The sequence below is a fragment of the Nicotiana sylvestris genome, chromosome 2 (genome assembly GCF_000393655.2).
Source record: "Nicotiana sylvestris chromosome 2, ASM39365v2, whole genome shotgun sequence".
NCBI lineage: Eukaryota > Viridiplantae > Streptophyta > Magnoliopsida > Solanales > Solanaceae > Nicotiana > Nicotiana sylvestris.
The window spans coordinates 21,159,512-21,177,912 of record NC_091058.1 but is presented as its reverse complement, the minus strand read 5'-3'; the positions used below and the strand labels follow the sequence as shown (position 1 = coordinate 21,177,912).

General features: G+C 40.6%; 1 protein-coding gene across 1 annotated transcript; it reads left to right on the top strand.

The window, feature by feature from the left end:
• Positions 1-6,029: 6,029 nt before the first annotated feature.
• On the top strand, positions 6,030-7,178 carry LOC138883441 (uncharacterized). The gene has a single exon (XM_070164130.1). The coding sequence runs from the start codon at positions 6,030-6,032 to the stop codon at positions 7,176-7,178; it is 1,149 nt and encodes a 382-aa protein (XP_070020231.1).
• The last annotated feature ends 11,223 nt before the right edge of the window (positions 7,179-18,401 follow it).

Here is an 18,401-nt window from a genome sequence, read left to right as displayed (position 1 = left end):
ATAATAAACGTTTAGGACAACGAGTCAAATATGCAGAAATTCAGATGATAATACCACTACATAACCCATACAGATCTAGTGTCACAAGTCTCGAGCCTCTAGCACAAGTTTAACAGCCTAATACATAATCAGTTTAGGAAATGCGGATAAAACGAAAGGATAGAAGGGAAAGAAGGGTTGCGGATGTTGTGGAGCTACCTCGATGCTCCCGAATATGAACTGATCGACTGAATATCCTCACTCAGCCTCTGGAACACCTGGATCTGCATGCAAGGTGCAGGAAGTAATGTGAGTACTCTGACCCAGTGAGTAATAAATATAAATAATGGCTGAGAATAAGAAATCATGGAAGAACACAGAGTATAATCCGGCAGTTTAAAACAAGTAATATGGAAGCGATAGACCAATGTAATCGAAATATGGAAGATACTACAACAAATAAGCAGATAAGTGACAATCAAATAAAGAAATACAACACATAATACGGTACCCTACAGTACCCGCTGCGGCGCGCAGCCCGATCCATTTATTTATCGTCGACGGTGCTCACTAGGGGTGTGCAGACTTCGGGAGGGGTCCCTTACGGCCCAAGCGCAATATCAAGCCATCTCGTGGCATCAAATCTAGGCCCTCGGCCTCATATCAATATCAGTATAACACTGCTGCGGCGCGCAGCCCGATCCCATGGTATCCTCACATCTGGCCCTTGGCCGTACTCAGTCCAGAAATCATATAAGCCCCTCGGGCATTAGTAAAACAGTAGTTCTCAGCCCAAAACATCATTTAATATATCATTTTAGTTTCAAAACCGAGTAAAACGTGGCTGAGTTATAGAATAGTGGAAAAATGATATGACTGAGTTCAAGTAGTAAGTCAAAACAGTGAGGAAGTAATGATAAAACTCCCCGAAGGGTTCAAATAGTTGGCACGAAGCCCAAATACGGCAATCAGTCCAAATAATGATGATAACAAATAAGCTTCAATCAAATACGTGGTAAAAGCATCACTCGGGACGGACCAAGTCACAATCCCCAATAGTAAACAACCCCACGCTCATCATTAAGCACGTGTCTCACCTCAATATAGCACTACGGTGTGCAAATCCGGGATTTCAAACCCTCAGGACATCATTTACATTCATTACTCACCTCGAACCGGCAAAAGCTCTAGCTCGCAACGCCTTTGCCTCTCAAATCGGCCTCCTCGCGCATCGAATCTGACCAAAACCAGAACGAATACATCACAATATGCTAAGGGAACATAACCCAAGCGAAAACAATCGAAAAATATCAAAACTCTCTAAATTAGCAAAACCCAAGCCCCGGGCCCACTTCTCGAAACTCAAAAATTTTCACATCATTAGATTCCTTATCTCCCCACAAGTTCATACATATCAAAAACACCAGAATCGGAGTTCAATTGACCCCTAAAATCCTTAATTTAAGCCCTCTTAAACTCAAGCCCTAAACCTCCATTTTAGTCCATTAATTCCTTAAATTTCAGTCATAATTCATGAAATACCACTATAGAAGTGTGTTTTAGGTCCAAAAATCCTTACCTTATCGAAGCTCCTTGAAACCCCTCTTCAAAATTTCCCACAATTCTCCAAGCCCGAAGTAAAAAATGGCAAACTCTACAAAATTCGCGAAGGAGAACTTAAATGCCTTCTGCCCAGTCATAACTGCTTCTGCGGTCAAAAACCGCTTCTACGGTACCGTTTCTGCGGTCCTACCCCTGCTTCTGCAGAATTCTTTAAGTCTAGCCTGACCGCATCTGCGGTTCCGCAGGTGCAGTCCCCTATCCGCATCTGCGATCCCAGCCTTTGCCTTGCCTTTCCGCTTCTGCGACCTCCAGCCCGCATATGTGACACCGCACCTGTGGCTTCCAAACCGAAGGTGTGAAAATACCAGAACAACAGCAATCTGCAACATCACAAGTCCAGATTCTTCCCGCTTAGCCATCCGAAATCACTCCGAGGCCCCCGGGACCTCAACCAAAAGCACCAACACCTCCTAAAACATCATCCAAACTCGTTCCAATCACCACAACACCTCAAACAACACCAAAACCATCGAATTACATCGAGTTCAAGCGTAAGTTCTTCTAAAACTTCCGAAACACGCATTTGATCAAAAAACCCAACCAAATCACCTCCGAATGACCTAAAATTTTGCACACACATCCCAAATCACCTAACGAAGCTACTGCAACTATTGAAATTCCATTCCGACCCTCGGATCAAAATCTCTCCTACCAACCGGAAATCGCCAAAATACTAACTTCGCCAATTCAAGCCTATTTCTACTCCGGACCTCCAAAACCACTTCCGATAACACTCCTAAGTCACAAATCATCCCCTGAAGCTAACTGAACCACCGGAAATCACATCCGAGCCCTCTAACGCATAAGTCAACATCCGGTTGACTTTTCCAAACTAGGCTTTCCTTAAAGAGACTAAGAGTCTCATTTCCTACCCAAAATAATCCAAATAAACTCGATCACACCAAATACAGAAAATGAAGCATAAAGCAGTAGAAAATGGGGAAAACAGAGTGGTAACTCATGAGATGACTGGTCGGGTTGTCACAAGAACTCAAAACATGCGTTTCGGTGTTTGGTTTGGAACTTTTGATGTTTACTTTCCCACTATAGAAAATTTTATTTTATTTTGATTGAATTAGGCTGATAAACCGCCCAATAGCCGCCCGATAAAAGCTAAATCGATACCAATCTGCCTGATATCTTATTGGATGGCTAGTGGATTAATACATTTAAAAGTCGATAACCGATAAGCCAAACTGTTAAGAGTAAATAACCGCCCAATCCGCCCGATAAGAAAACCTACTTCCCTAAACCTACATTACGATATTAAAAAGTCCTTATGGTATATCCAACCGAGTGTTCTTAGAATTAAGCGACTGATTAAAATAAGGGCAAGCCTGTGGTATGGTATGTCGTAACACTTGAAACTCTTTCTGAGAGTGAGTGTATTTGTGAATTCGTCCCTTTTTGTTGTCATTATAAATATTGTGATTTTGGGACTTTCTTTCTAGTGAGGGCACATGAACTATGAGGTTGGACAGAAGTTAAGCTTTTGGAATCAAATACAAGTGCACTCAGCTGAGGGTAACATTTTGTCAAATTGGTCGAGGCTCAAAGTTTCACAAGTTGATTAGTTCTTTATAAATATTGATGATTCAGGAAGGGTAAACAATTGAGAAATGCATGCTTGTAGTACTGACAAGGACACCGTCCACGGTCACAATTGTTTCATATTTGTTAGATGGAGTCTAGAATAGGATAGTGTCGTTTTAGTTGCTTGAGGACAAGCAAGAGTCTAAGTTGGGGGTGTTGATGTGTCGGAGAATTTCGGCACATTTCAATGCAAATTTCTTAGATTTTAGCTTGTTTTGAATGCAATTATCTCCAATACTTATGTAATTTTAGTGTTTTTGCAGTACATGAGGTTTAAGGACCTAAGAGCATGGAAATGAAAGCAAAAGGCCACAAAAAGACAAGAAAAAGAGCAAAATGCAGCACAAATGTGGAAATGTGGTCCAAAATGCGATCGCAAATCCTACATGCGAACCACATAATGTGCAAAGGACCGCAAACCACAGCAGAATGTTGGCCAAAGTCCAGTGCAAGAAATGCGGTCCAGAATGCGATCGCATAACAGGTTTGCTAACCGCATAATGGACCGCAAACTCATGGAGAGAAATGCTGATGGTAGAAAATCCAACGCAAATTGCGATCGCATATCTGGAATGCGGACAGTAAATCAACAATGCGATGACGGCCTGAAAACTAGGGTTCTGAAATGCGTTGGGCATGAAGAGAATGCGGACCGCATGTCTGTTATGCGACAGGTATGTGGTCGCATATTTAACCTGAAAGGGCATTTTTGTCCGCTTTTTGGCCCTCTATAAATAGATTTATTGAGGTTTTGTGGGCTCATCTGGTCTGACTTTGAGACTACAATACAAGGCTTTAATATTCCTTTATTTTGGAAGCTTTTGGGTCAAGAATCTTTCACTTTGTAAGCTTTATGGCATTTAATATTCTCTTATTTTTTGTATTTTAGTATGAGTAGCTAACTTTAAATACTAAGGCTGTGGACCCTAAATGGGTGTTATGTTAATGGGTGTTTAACATTGAATATATATATATATAATGGTTGGTTGATATTTATTTACTTCTCATTCTTCATTTATTGTTGGTGGTTGCAAACATCAACAAGTGCCATTAAATTCTTGCTTTGCTTGGAAAGTGGGTTAAAATTTGGTAGAAGTAAATATCAAAGACTCAAGGCTTTAAACCTTATTTAATAGAATCGCTAAGGAATAAGTGGATTTTATTTGGCATATATTGATTGTTTTTAATTGCAACTCTTTTATATTTGGAAAAATCATAAAGAGGAAATACTATCCAACTATTGGAAAATATTGGGTAGTCATTTAGACATCATTTGCATATCAAAAAGGGACCTTCCATTTGAAATATATCATATTAACACCGATAGCATTACACTTCATTAATGGGGAGACAACCTTGGTTTCTCTAATCAAATTATTTACATTCTTAACATTACAATTAGTCATTACTTCAAATCAAAATCATTTCATACTCTTGTTACCATTAACTGAATAGAACTACGACTTGAGTCAAGTAACACGCTATTTGAGTAACCTTTTCACACCTATTCCCTGTGGAATTCGACCCCAAACTTGTTCGTTATTATATTTGACATCGACCTCCTTATACTATTTATTAAAGTGTAATTTGAGCGTATCAAATTTTGGCGCTGTTGCTGGGGAATACGGTTTTGAAATTACTAATTAGTGTGTGCTTTACTTTACGTCTTAGTCTATTCCATCACACTTTGCTTGTTTTGCTTGGTGTTAATAGGAAAACAGGGCCGAATATGAAGAACAAATGGAGGCGGAAATGGAAGAAAATCCTTTTGCGGACATAGAGAAGTATATTGAGGATACGAATGCTATTGTACCTCCGGCCGTTGGCGCTGCAACTTTCAAGGTGGAACATGGTCTAATCCATATTCTCAAAGCGGAGGGGTTTTTCAGAAATTCCACCGATGATGATCTGACACAACATCTTAGAAACTTCTTGGGTGTGTGTGCGATGTATAAGCTGAACAATGTCTCGGATGATGCTCTAAGGTTGAGGTGCTTCAAGTACTCACTAGCTGGGGACGCAAGGAAATGGCTTCAGAATTTGCCACCAAACTCTATTCATTCTTGGCCCGAACTTGTCCGAGCATTCTTAGCTAAATAGTTCCCGCAAAGTAAGAAATCTGAGCTCCGAGATAAAATCTTCTTTTTCAAGCAAGTACCGGGGGAACAACTACACGAGGCATGAGATCGATTCAAATTATATTTGGTGAGGTCTCCCAATCATGATTTTTCGGATTCTATCTTGTTGGAAAAATTCTACATGGGCTTGGATCCGATGAACCAATCTATAGCTAAGGATACAGCTGACGGATCTTTCATGGACAAATCATTCCCAAGGGTGACACAAATACACGACGAAATGGCAAAGCATAATCAGGCATGGCATTCTGAGGACACCACAAGTGGAATTACATATGGTTCTCCTTCCTTGAGCAATATGATCAAGGAAAATCAAGAGAGAGATCAAGTGATTGCATACTTACTACAAATGTCAATGTGTTGACAAAGATGTTCACCGAAAGCCAAACAAAGAAGGTAAATGTGGTTGAGGATGTGCAACCCATATCAAATGAGGATTTTGATGAAGCAAACTATGTCAACAACTCCCAAGATGGATATCAAAGGCAATATTACCAAGGTCAAGGGCAACAGAATAAATGGAGGCCTCACCCGCAAGGGCAAGGCAACCAATAGTGGAGAAATGACCAAGTCGGCTCAAATCAAGGTATTTGGAACAACAACAACAACTTCCCAAATCAGAGTTCAAACCCTTATGTTCCCCCAAAGGGTCAATATTCACATCAAGGTTCCTCAAGTGAGTCTAAGTTGGAAAGCATGCTTGAACGTGTGTTGCAAAATCAAGAGAAGTCTGACACTTCTATGAGGAATATAACCGAGATTGTTGGTTCTCATACCGCATCCATACAAAAATTAGAGATGCAAATGAGAGATATTTCTAGGGAGCAAAATCCAAAGCAAAAAGGGACACTTCCAAGTGACACAATTGCGAACCCCAAGGGTAGAGGGAGTGGTCTAACTTCTCATGTCATGGCGATTACTACTCGAAGTGGGAAGGTACTACAAGGAGGGGGTGAACAAGTGGTTGAAGTAAAAGAGTCCGAACAAGGGGTTGAGGTTGAAGAGCCAAGTGTTGTTGAAATTGAGAAGATTCCAGAAGATGTGCAAGTGCAAAAAGAGAATCGGGAAGGGGTAAAGGAAAAGGTAAAAGAGACACCAAAAACTCTTCCACCTATTCCTAGACCTCTTCCTCCATTCCCTCAAAGACTCACTAAGAAGGCTGATGATAGCAAACTCGAAAAGTTCTACGACATTCTCAAGCAATTATCAGTGAATATTCCATTTGTGGAAGCATTTCAAGAGATGTCGGGTTTTGCTAAGTATTTGAAAGATTTGATCACCAAGAAGAAAACCACCAAAAATGAAGTGGTGAATGTGACTCACCGGATTAGCTCTATCATTGCAACATCCACCGTTCAAAAGAAAGAAGACCCGGGAGCTTTCACCATTCCTTGTACCATTGGGGTACATGATTTTGCAAGAGCCCTTTGCGATAATGGAGCTAGCATCAACTTGATGCCTCTTGCCATTTACAAGAAAGCAGGATTAGGTATGCGAAGGCCCACAAGTATGAGATTGCAAATGGTCGATCGTTCCATCAAACGACCAGTGAGAATTGTTGATGATGTACTTGTGAAGGTGGGAAAATTTCATTTACCCGCCGACTTCGTAATCCTTGATTGTGCAGTTGACAAAGAGATTCCTATCATCTTGGGGAGACCATTCCTTGCCACGGGAAGAGCACTAATGGATTCGGAACGGAATGAGATCAGATTCCGTGTGAATGATGAAGAGGTTACATTCCAAGCAAGCAAGGGTATGAAACTACCGCATGAGTATGAAATCATCTCGGTGATCGATGTTGTTGATAAAGTAGAGGATACGATTGAAATGAAAATGGAATAAAAATGCCTCGGTGAGGCATTGGCGACTATTTTGGTGAACTTTGATGGTGAAGATATGGAGGGGTATATGGAATCGGTAAATGCATTGGAGGGGCTTGGGTCCTACACTTATGCTTTGGCAAAGATCTCTCTCGACTTGGAGAATAGAGCCACTCCACCCACAAAGCCTTCTATTATCGAACCACCGCAACTAGAGCTCAAACCACTTCCACCACACTTGAGGTATAAATTTCTTGGCTCAAATGATACTTTACCGATAATTGTTTCTTCTTTGTTGAATGATGTGCGGGTAGAAAAATTGTTGGAAGTCTTGAAGGAGCATAGGCAAGCGATTGGATGGACAATTGCAGACATCCGAGGGATTCCCGCAGGAATTTGCAAGCACAAAATCGAATTGGAGAGTGAGACGAAACCAAGTGTGGAACATCAACGACGGTTGAACCCGTCAATGCAAGAGGTGGTAAAGAAAGAAATTATCAAATGGTTGGGTGTTGGGGTAGTCTACCCTATTGCTGATAGTTCTTGGGTGAGCCCGGTGCAATGTGTGCCAAAAAAGGGAGGCATAACCGTAATTGAAAATGAAAAAAATGAGCTCATCCCAACAAGAACGGTGATCGATTGGAGGGTGTGTATGGATTATCGGAAGCTCAATAGTGCCACATGCAAAGACCATTTCCCTATGCCTTTTATTGATCAAATGTTTGATCGGCTAGCGGGAAGGCCATTCTATTGTTTCCTTGATGGATATTCCGGCTACAACCAAATCAACATAGCCTTGAAGGATCAAGAGAAAATGACATTCACTTGCCCTTATGGAACTTTCGCCTTTAGCCGGATGCCATTTGGTTTGTGCAATGCTCCGGCTACTTTTCAAAGATGCATGATGTCCATTTTCTCCGACATGGTGAAGGATTTCCTAGAAGTCTTCATGGAAGACTTCTCGGTGGTAGGTAATTCTCTTGAGCATTGTCTTAACAATCTTAGACAAGTGCTTAAGAGATGTGAAGAGACCAACCTTGTGCTCAATTGGGAGAAATGTCACTTCATGGTGGATGAAGGCATTGTGTTGGGGCATAAAATTTCAAAGCGTGGCATAGAGGTTGACCGGGCAAAAATCGAGATTATTTCTAAGCTTCCTCCACCTACTTTAGTTAAAGGTGTTCGAAGTTTCTTGGGACATGCCAGGTTCTATAGGTGCTTCATCAAGGATTTCTCCAAGATTGCAAATCCTATGTGCAAACTCCTTGAGAAGGATGCCAAATTTGTGTTTGATGAGAAATACCTCAAAGCCTTTGAGGAATTAAAGCAAAGGCTCACCACGACACCTATTATTGTCACACCCGATTGGTCTCTTCGTTTCGAGCTCATGTGTGACGCCAGTGGTGTAGCTATTGAAGCAATGCTTGGACAATGTCACAACAAGGTTCTCCACTCAGTCTATTATGCAAGCAAGACACTCAATGGGGCGCAAATGAATAACACGGTAACTGAGCAAGAACTTCTTGCCATTGTCTATGCCTTTTAGAAGTTCCAGGCTTATTTGTTGGGATCAAAGGTGATAGTGTACCCAGATCATGCTGCTATTCGCTATCTCATGGCAAAGAAGGATGCAAAGCCTCGGTTGATTCGATGGGTCTTGTTGTTTCAAGAATTTGACTTCGAGGTTAAGGATCGCAAGGGAACTTAAAATCAAGTAGCGGATCATTTATAAAGGCTTGAAGAGGAAGGGAGACCAAAGGGAGATCTTGAAATCAATATGCATTCTCGGATGAACTCATATTGGCACTATCTAGCACTTTTGCTCCTTGGTTTGCCGATATTGCAAATTATTTGGTTAGTGACCTTATTCCGGACGGATTGGAATCCTATCAAAAGAAGAAGTTCTTGAGAGACTGCCAACAATACTATTGGGAGGAACCATTCTTGTTCCGTGTTTGTGCTGACAATATTATCAGAAGGTGCATTCCAGAAGAAGAGATTATGCCAATTCTTAAGGCATGCCATGATTCACTGGTTGGGGGTCATCATGGAGGAAATCGAATAGCAGCCAAAGTGCTTGAATGTGGTTACTATTGGCCTTCAATCTATCATGATGCCAATCAAATGGTCAAGGCTTGTGACCAATGCCAAAGGCAAGGATCAATCTCCAAGAGGCATGAAATACCAATGCACTTTGTGATAGAGATAGAAATCTTCGATGTGTGGGGAATTGATTTTATTGGTCCCTCTGTAATCTCTTGTGGGATGAAATATATCTTGGTAGATGTGGACTATGTGTCCAAATGGGTTGAAGCAATTGCCTTACCAAAAAACGAGGCAAGAAGTGTGACCACATTCTTAAAGAAAAACATATTCACTCAGTTTGCCACTCCTAGGGCCATTCTTACTGATGGTGGATCTCATTTCTGTAACAAGGCTTTCACGGGACTACTAGAGAAGTATGGTGTCAAGCACAAGGTGGCCACACCTTATCATCCCCAATCTAGTGGTCAAGTTGAGGTTTCCAACTGGGAGATCAAGAGCATTCTAGCAAAAACTGTTAATGCAAATAGGACCGACTGGTTAAGGAAGCTAGATGACACATTGTGGGCGTACCGCATGGCATACAAAAATCCTATTGGTACTTCTCTTTATCGGTTAGTCTTTGGCAAAGCTTGTCATCTACTAGTGGAATTGGAGCACAAAGCCATGTGGGCTCTAAAGAGGTTGAACTTGGACTGGGCTGAAGCTGCAAATTTGAGGTTAACACAACTCAATGAAATGGAGGAATTCTATTTCCATGCTTATAAAAGTGCAGCTGTGTACAAAGAATATGAAGTTCGTCTATGACAAGAAGATCTTGAAAAGAGAGTTCAAGTCGGGTGACTTGGTTTTGCTCTTTAACTCAAGGCTCAAATTGTTTCCGGGCAAGCTCAAATCAAAATGGTCCGGTCCATTCAAAGTGGTCAATGTCTCTCCTTTTGGAGTTGTGGAACTAGCATCGGAAGATGGGCTCCGGACATTCAAAGTCAATGGCCACCGAATCAAGCACTACTTGGGCACAGATGGAGAAAAATATTTGGTGGAACAGTTGGCTCTCCAAGATGGTCCATGCCCAACAAATGAGTGAAGCAAAAGAAACACCAACTTCGTCATGCCATGACGTTAAATCAAGTATTTCATGGGAGGCAACCCATGTGTGGTAACACCCTTTTTGTTCTTTAAATTTTTAATTTTGTGGTAGACAGATTTAATTGAGCAATTTAAAGGGTGTATTAGAGTGCAGGGGATTCAAAAGATCATAACTCTGGGTAAGATTGCATAAGAAAGGGAAGAAAAATCACTGTGTGAAGTTTGCTACAAAAATGCGATCGCATTTTCACTATGCAGACCGCATTTTGGTCGCAAATCAAAACAATGAGTTTGGCTAATATTGGTGGTGAGAATGCGACAAGGTGGTGCACTTTGCGGACCACATTTCAACTATGCGATCACATAGTGCACCGCATTTCTAGCCCTTCATCATCTCACTTGAACCCACCGCATAACACTTTTGCAGTCGCATAGTGTATTATGCGGTGACTTATCCACCGCAAATCGTGCAGGTATCACCCTTGCATCTCTTCATTCAAAACAAACAAAAAGAAAGTTTTTTTTATTTTATCAGAAGCAAAACAAAGAAAAAAAATGAAACAAAAAAAACGAACGAAGAGAAAAGGAACAGAGAAGGCAAAATCAACTAGTGCGTGATCTAATACCCCAAGTGTGTGCTCATAAACAACGTCACTGGTATATTTTCCTTTTTCCAATTCCATTATTTCAAGCTTTGGTTGAACATTTGTTCCTATTCTTGTTCCCCCTATTGTTGTTTCATGTTTTCTTTTCTTTTGTGTTTTTCTTTCGTGCTTTGTAATTAGATACCTATTTGTAGTGTTCTCTTAGTAAATAATGTGTTTTGGGGGTGCTGGGTAGTGAAAATTAGGTCCGCCATTATTGAGGGTCAGTTCAATCGTTGGGAATGACGATATTTGCGGCTCACAAAATCAAAACGCGGTCCACATTTTTGCCGCATAACTGAACCCTAGATTGGCTGAGGAAGATGATGAAATGCGGCGAGTATGCGATCGCATAATTGATATGCGGACCGAAAACTCATCGCATACTGACACAGTATACCCAGTTTCACAACATGATTTTTGCGGCCATTTTGCGATCGTATTTCCTAATTTGCGGTGGAATTTGCGATCGCATTTCATGATTTGGTTTTCTGAGCAATCAGGTTTGCGATGGTTATGCGGTCTGCATAGTGGTTATGCGACCGCATACCTGTCGCATTCTGAACTTCTTCTTTGTTTTTCATTGTTGCCTACTCAGTTGATCACATGGTATTTCTGTGCAAGTATGGCTCCCAAGAAACACACATCCTCTTCCAAGAAAAGGGCCTTCACCATTCGTCAAACAACACCATCAAAACGTCCACGACTCCTACTGCGGCACGTCCCTCCCAGTCTGATGAGGAGGAGACCTTGCCTACAATAGACCTACAGGCAGAGGCGAGAAGAAAAAGGGGCTATGACTACCAACTCCAGTTTGCAATTGATGGTTCTAGGGAACTCTATAGAGAAGGGCTAACAAAGAGAAAAATCCTTGCCGAGAAACAAGTGAGCATGAATGGACTTAAAGAGCAGCACCCCCACATTTGGGATAACATAAAAGCTAGAAAATGGGAGTGTTTCACTAAGCTACCGGATGACTGCAATGAGACCCTTGTCCGTGAGTTTTATGCCTCATACGGAGCTTCCAGGACTGCTCGCCATAAGCGCAACAGGGTATTCTGTCATACTGTATTAGTTCGGGGGAAAGATGTGAGCTGCAGCGCTAAGACTATTAATAAATTTTACATCCTTGACTAGAGCCCGTGCACAGCTGAGTACCAAGCCAAATGGGTAAACCGGGAGAATGAGCGGAGTTGGATAGCATCTGTGATAGCAAAGGGGGCCCCTGCTTGGATCAATCCTGTGCACAAAATATTCAAGGAGGATCTCACATGAGAGGGTCGATTTTGGCTTAGTTTTGTCACTTCTCGACTCATACCATCCACAAATGAGACTGACATAAGAATTGAGAAGGCTCTTCTCATTGTATGCATTATGACGGGAATTAAGATCGATATGGGTGCCCTTATCTTCCAAGAGTTAGGGACCCGAGCAACGCAGACAGCCACTTCACTGCCATTCCCCTGTTAGATCACAACCCTTTGCAAGGCTGTGAATGTCCCACTCATGTCACACTCTGACAAGACAGGGAAGGTGCTGAAGTATATTGACATCACGCGCATTAGTGATGCTGTTACTCCCCCAGAGGTTCAGACTTTGATTCCAGTTGATGTAGAGCCCTTAGAGTCCCAGACTCCTATGTCCCATCAGGCTCCGGTTGCATCCACTTCCACTATATAGCCCACCTCTCAGTCTACCATTGCTCAGCCTTCTGCTGCACTGCCAGCCGTCTCGAGGCTTGGTCTCATTGCTCAGCATGCCAATGCTAAGGTAGACCAGCTTCTGAAAACCTTACCAAACCTCATCAAATAGGCCTTGACTCCGATTCAATCCTCAGTGATAGCCCTCCAACAACAACAAACAACTTATGGGGATCGCCTGCAACAACTTGAGTTGAGGGTTGAGAAGATAGAGCGAGGTGAGGTTTGTGACTTGCCTAAGCTCCGGGAGGAGGTTGCCACTATGAATACTGATCTCCACAAGATACAGACTTTGGATTTCGATCTATCATCCCTCCTGCCCAAGGAAGGTGAGTAGGGAGCAGACAAAGCAGTATCAGATTTGGGTCTTAACTTAACCACTTTGATGACAGATATCGCACCTCCGACTTTCGAGGTTTCCCATCCTCCAACTCCTCCTGTACGCATTGATATTCATGTTGAGAGGTTTCCAGATGCTCTACTGAGTCCGAGGGTGATGAGGCTGATGAGGGTGAGGATGAAGAGGATTCATGGTCCACGGATGATGATGGCCCTCAGGAGAAGGGCAAGCAGATTGTTGCTCCTACAGCTGAGGACGAGGAGCAAGCATCAATTCTAATGGCGATACAATATTCGCTAGTAGATATGGCCGCCCCTACAGATACATCGGCCATTCAGCCATCAGCAGGCGAGGCTAGTAGCTCACAGGCCCCAGATCCAGTATTGGGCCAGCCAGAGATCCATCCTCCATCAGTCGAGGTCCCTCATCAGGCCGAGATCTCATTGGTCCCAGCTTCAGCATCAGAGGGCGACCCCACCATCACTTAGCCGGCTGACGACTCCCATAGCACTTAGTGCACCTCAGGTATCCCCTTTAACTCTATTCTATGTTCTTATACATTGGGGACAATGCAAGCCTTTTGGTTGGGGGTGGTAGCCTTGTATATAATTTTGTGACATCGACAACTGTGGTACATGTTTATGCTTTTGTATGTACTCATGTGTATTCTGTGATTTTGTATATATTAGTATTTTGTGATTTCCGCACATAAGTTATGTTGTGTAATTCGTGAGTTTGTATATATTGCTTTCGGTACATAAGTTATGTTATCCTTGTGTATATTAAAAAACAACAACAAAATCAAGTAGATAGTTGTCCATCTTTAGTACTTAGCAATGAATTGCCCTTGGGTTTTCTTCGCCAGGTTATTTTCCAAGGGTGTAACAGTAGAACCAGGACAGTAGAATGAAACATGTTGATCGGTTTGGTGTAAGTGTCTAGTTTCAAGCATGTGTGTGTTTATATAGCCTATACCCTTCCATTTATAAAAAAAAGATATATCAACTATGCGAACTTGAGGCTCGCTCTGTGACTCTATGTCTACCTAGAGTTATACATGTATATATGATGAAAGCTTTGAGTTGCCAAGTGTTGACTCGAGGGCTTCAAACTATGTAAGCCAAACAGTTCGTGTGCCGTGTGTATGAGTTCTTTGTGTAAATAATTCTTGTGTTTGCTTCTACCATCTAGAACTTGCCCGGTTATTTTTTCGATGCTTATAATAATTACATTTGGTTGGATAAATGACCTTAGGTAGTCTTTGAGATTTTTGAAAAACCAGTTAGCCTTTCAAGCCACCCATTGTACAGATAGTATCACTAGTTACCCCATTTGAGCCTTTAACCTTTTCTTTGACTGCCTCATTACAAACCTTTCCCTTTATGTGAAATAATTCCCTCTTTTGAACCCGTCCCTCCTTGAGCAAGCCTAAGTTGGGGGTGTGGTGTCAAGCCGAAAATGGGCTAGGTTGTACATTGAATGTAGAAAAGTATACATCAAAGCGTGAAACTACTCAAGCTCCAAAGGCAAAATATAAAAAAAAAATTGACATAAATTGGCAAGAGAAAAGAAAAAGAAAAAAATAGAATTGCTTGTCTATATATATATAGAGTCATGAAAAGAATTGAAGGGGTAGTTAAGGTGGCTAAATAGTGGAAAGGTTGATGCTAATAAAGGTTAGGTGGTTTGAAAAGAAGCAAATAGAAACAAGAAAGAAAAATGTGATGAGTGTTCAAGGAGGGTGTAGTCCCTTATACCTAAATGCTTATCCGACCCTTTCCTAAACCTACATTACGATCTTAAAAAGTCCTTATGGAATCTCCAACCGAGCATTCTTAGAATTAAGCGACGAATTAAAATAAGGGAAAGCCTAAGGTATGGTATGTCGTAACACTTGAAACTCTTTCTAAGAGTGAGTGTATTTGTGAATTCTTCCTTTTTTGTTGTCATTATAAATATTGTGATTTTGAGACTTTCTTTCTAGTAAGGCACATGAACATAAGTTGAGCTTTTGGAATCAAATACAAGTGCACTCGGCTGAGGGTAATATTTTGTCAAATTGGTCGAGGCTCAAAGTTTCACAACTTGATTAGTTCTTTGTAAATATTGATGATTCAGGAAGGGTAAACAATTGAGAAATGTATGCTTGTAGTACAACGGACATCGTCCACGGTCACTATTGTTTCATATCTGTTAGATGGAGTCTAGAATAGGATAGTGTCGTTTTAGTTGCTTGAGGACAAGCAAGAGTCTAAGTTGGGGGTGTTGATGTGCCAGAGAATTTCGGCACATTTCAAGGCAAATTGCTTTAGCTTGTTTTGAATGCAATTATCTCCTATACTTATGTAATTTTAGTGTTTTTGCAGTACATGAGGTGTAAGGACCTAAGAGCATGGAAATGAAAGCAAAAAGACTAGAAAAGAGCAAAATGCATCACAAATGTGGAAATGCGGTCCAAGATGCGATCGCAAATCCTACATGCAAACCGCATAATGTGCAAAGGATCGCAAACCACAACAGAATATTGGCCAAAGTCCAGTGCAAGAAATGATGTCCAGAATGCGATCGCATAACAGGTTTGCGGACCGCATAATGGACCGCAAACTCATGGAGAGAAATGATGATGGTAGAAAATGCGACGCAAATTGCGATCACATATCTGGAATGCGGACCGCAAATCAACAATGCGATGACGACCTGAAAACTAGGGTTCTGAAATGCGATGGGCATGAAGAGAATGCAGATCGCATGTCTGTTATGCGACATATATGCGGTCGCATATTTAACCTGAAAAAGCATTTTTGTACGCTTTTTGTCCCAAATTTTGGCCCTCTATAAATAGATTTATTGAGGTTTTGTGGGCTCATCTGGTCTTACTTTGAGATTACAATACAAGGCTTTAATATTCCTCTCTTTTGGAAGCTTTGGGTCAAGAATCTTTCACTTTGTAAGCTTTATGGCATTTAATATTCTCTTATTTTTGTATTTTAGTATGAGTAGTTAACTTTAAATACTAAGGTTGTGGACCCTAAATGGGTGTTATGTTAATGGGTGTTTAACATTGAATATATATATAATGGTTGGTTGATATTTATTTACTTCTCATTCTTCATTTATTGTTGGTGGTTGCAAACATCAACAAGTGCCAGTAAATTCTTGCTTTGCTTGGAAAGTGGGTTAGAATTTGGTAGAAGTAAATATCAAAGACTCAAGGCTTTAAACCTTATTTAATAGAATCGCTTAGGAATAAGTGGGTTTTATTTGGCATATATTGATTGTTTTTAATTGCAACTCTTATATATTTGAAAAAATCAAAAAGAGGAAATATTATCCAACTAGTAAAAAATATTGGGTAGTCATTTAGACATCATTTGCATATCAAAAAGGGACCTTCCATTAGAAATATATTATATTAACACCGATAGCATTACACTTCATTAAAGGGGACACAACCTTGGTTTCTCTAATCAAATTATTTACATTCTCAACATTATAATTAGTCATTACTTCAAACCAAAATCATTTCATACTCTTGTTAACATTAACTGAATAGAACTACGACTTGAGTCAAGTAACACACTATTTGAGTAACTTTTTCACACCTATTCCATGTGGGATTCGACCCCAACATTGTTGGGTTATTATATTTGATATCGACCGCCTTACATTATTTATTAAAGTGTAATTTGAGCGTATCAACATGATTGCTTCTTAAAATAAGGGAGGATTGACTCTAGGTCATAGGTTTGCAATAGACAATGTTGGTGATTGACCATAAAATAATAGTCTATGATGTACAATGCAGCAGTTGATGGTAGAAACAACAAGTCTAGAATGTTAAAAAGTTAATTGTCTTTATTTTAACACCAGTAGCTAAAAGATCAAAAATGCTACAACAATATTGTACAAGTCGTTTTCTTGTGGCCAAGTTATTTGCAAATGGAACATTTATTTTTGCCTTTTTTCCTGCTGCTAGATTGCTGCAACAATATTTTCACGGGCAACTCACATTTCGGCATGCCACTGAAGGTAATTTACTGCTACTCTTCCTCATACAAAACGTAAAATGCATTTTCACATAAGCAATTTTCAACTGTTTCATTAGATCTAATTTGTTGTTAAAACATTTCCCAAGGAAAAAACATGTACCATCAGGGTGACTGTGTTGTGTAGCTAACGAGTCCACCAAGCCTTCAGCTCCAGCTGCCCGACTAACTATATCTGGGAGATCTTCCGATCCATCTGCATCTTCCAGACTATACGAGTTCATTTCATTGTCACCAAAGTCATTCAAGTCATCACTAAATCAACTTAAAGCTCTCTTTTACCATTCTTTCCTCCTCTACTTCTAAAATTGGTGGTTGTGTTGGTGGTGGTGGTGGTGCAGCTGCGACATTTGAACCTTGATGAGACCTTTCAACATGAACTTCATCCCCTTCTTCAAACTCATTTTCAGCCACAAGTATCTTCAAACAAGGCCTCATACCATCAATTGTAACATCAAGGAGGTACGATTGCAAATCATTGTCATTCTTAATGAAGGAAGGAGGAATCTTGTCCCTCGTCGATACAGAGCTAAGCATATATGTAATATTCAAATTTCTCAGGAAACATGTTAGTTTTCCACATTTAATGATGACATCAACAAATTTGTCAAATGTATAATTGCTAGGTATATGGATAGGTAATGTAACCTTTGTATATGAATTTCAATTCCAACTAGTTGGCCCCTAAACCCACTCACCATAATATAGACTGCATACTAATATATAATCTCCCACCAGTCTATTGTGAACTAGTGGTCTATTCTAATAGTGATCTATTGTACACTAGAAGTCGAGCACTGTGCAGAATTATTTCACAGAAACCCAAATTAACAATGACGAAGAAGATGAGATGAAAATACTTTCCAGATGATGGAGGTACAGAATATACCACTTGAAATGAATTATCAATCCAATGTACCACCAATTTCTTTTCCAAATTCGACAGATCCAAAAAACCCCAATTTTTTGATTTCTTCAAAGTAAATGATAAATCAAAAGAATGATGTTTTGAGAGGAATGAGGAAGAAGGGAGACTATGAATGCAAGAAAAACTAGCTGCAATAGAGGAATCAGCTAGTCACGACCCAAAATGCCCTCCGTAGGATGTCGTGATGACACCTACACTTAGGGACTAGGTAAGCCTAACATTTACTGAAATAATAACAATATTAAATAACAACTGACAAATGCGAAGAAGAAATCTCTATACAAGACTTACAAATCCCAAAACCGATAGTACAAGTCATGAGCTCTACTGAGTTTGCTAGAAAACCTATAAAATACAAATGTTTCGAAGTAGAGATAAAATAATATAAGTACAATATCAAAAGGTGAGGCATGCGAACGCGACAACAGGTTTACCTTGAGTCTCTACAGCTCGAC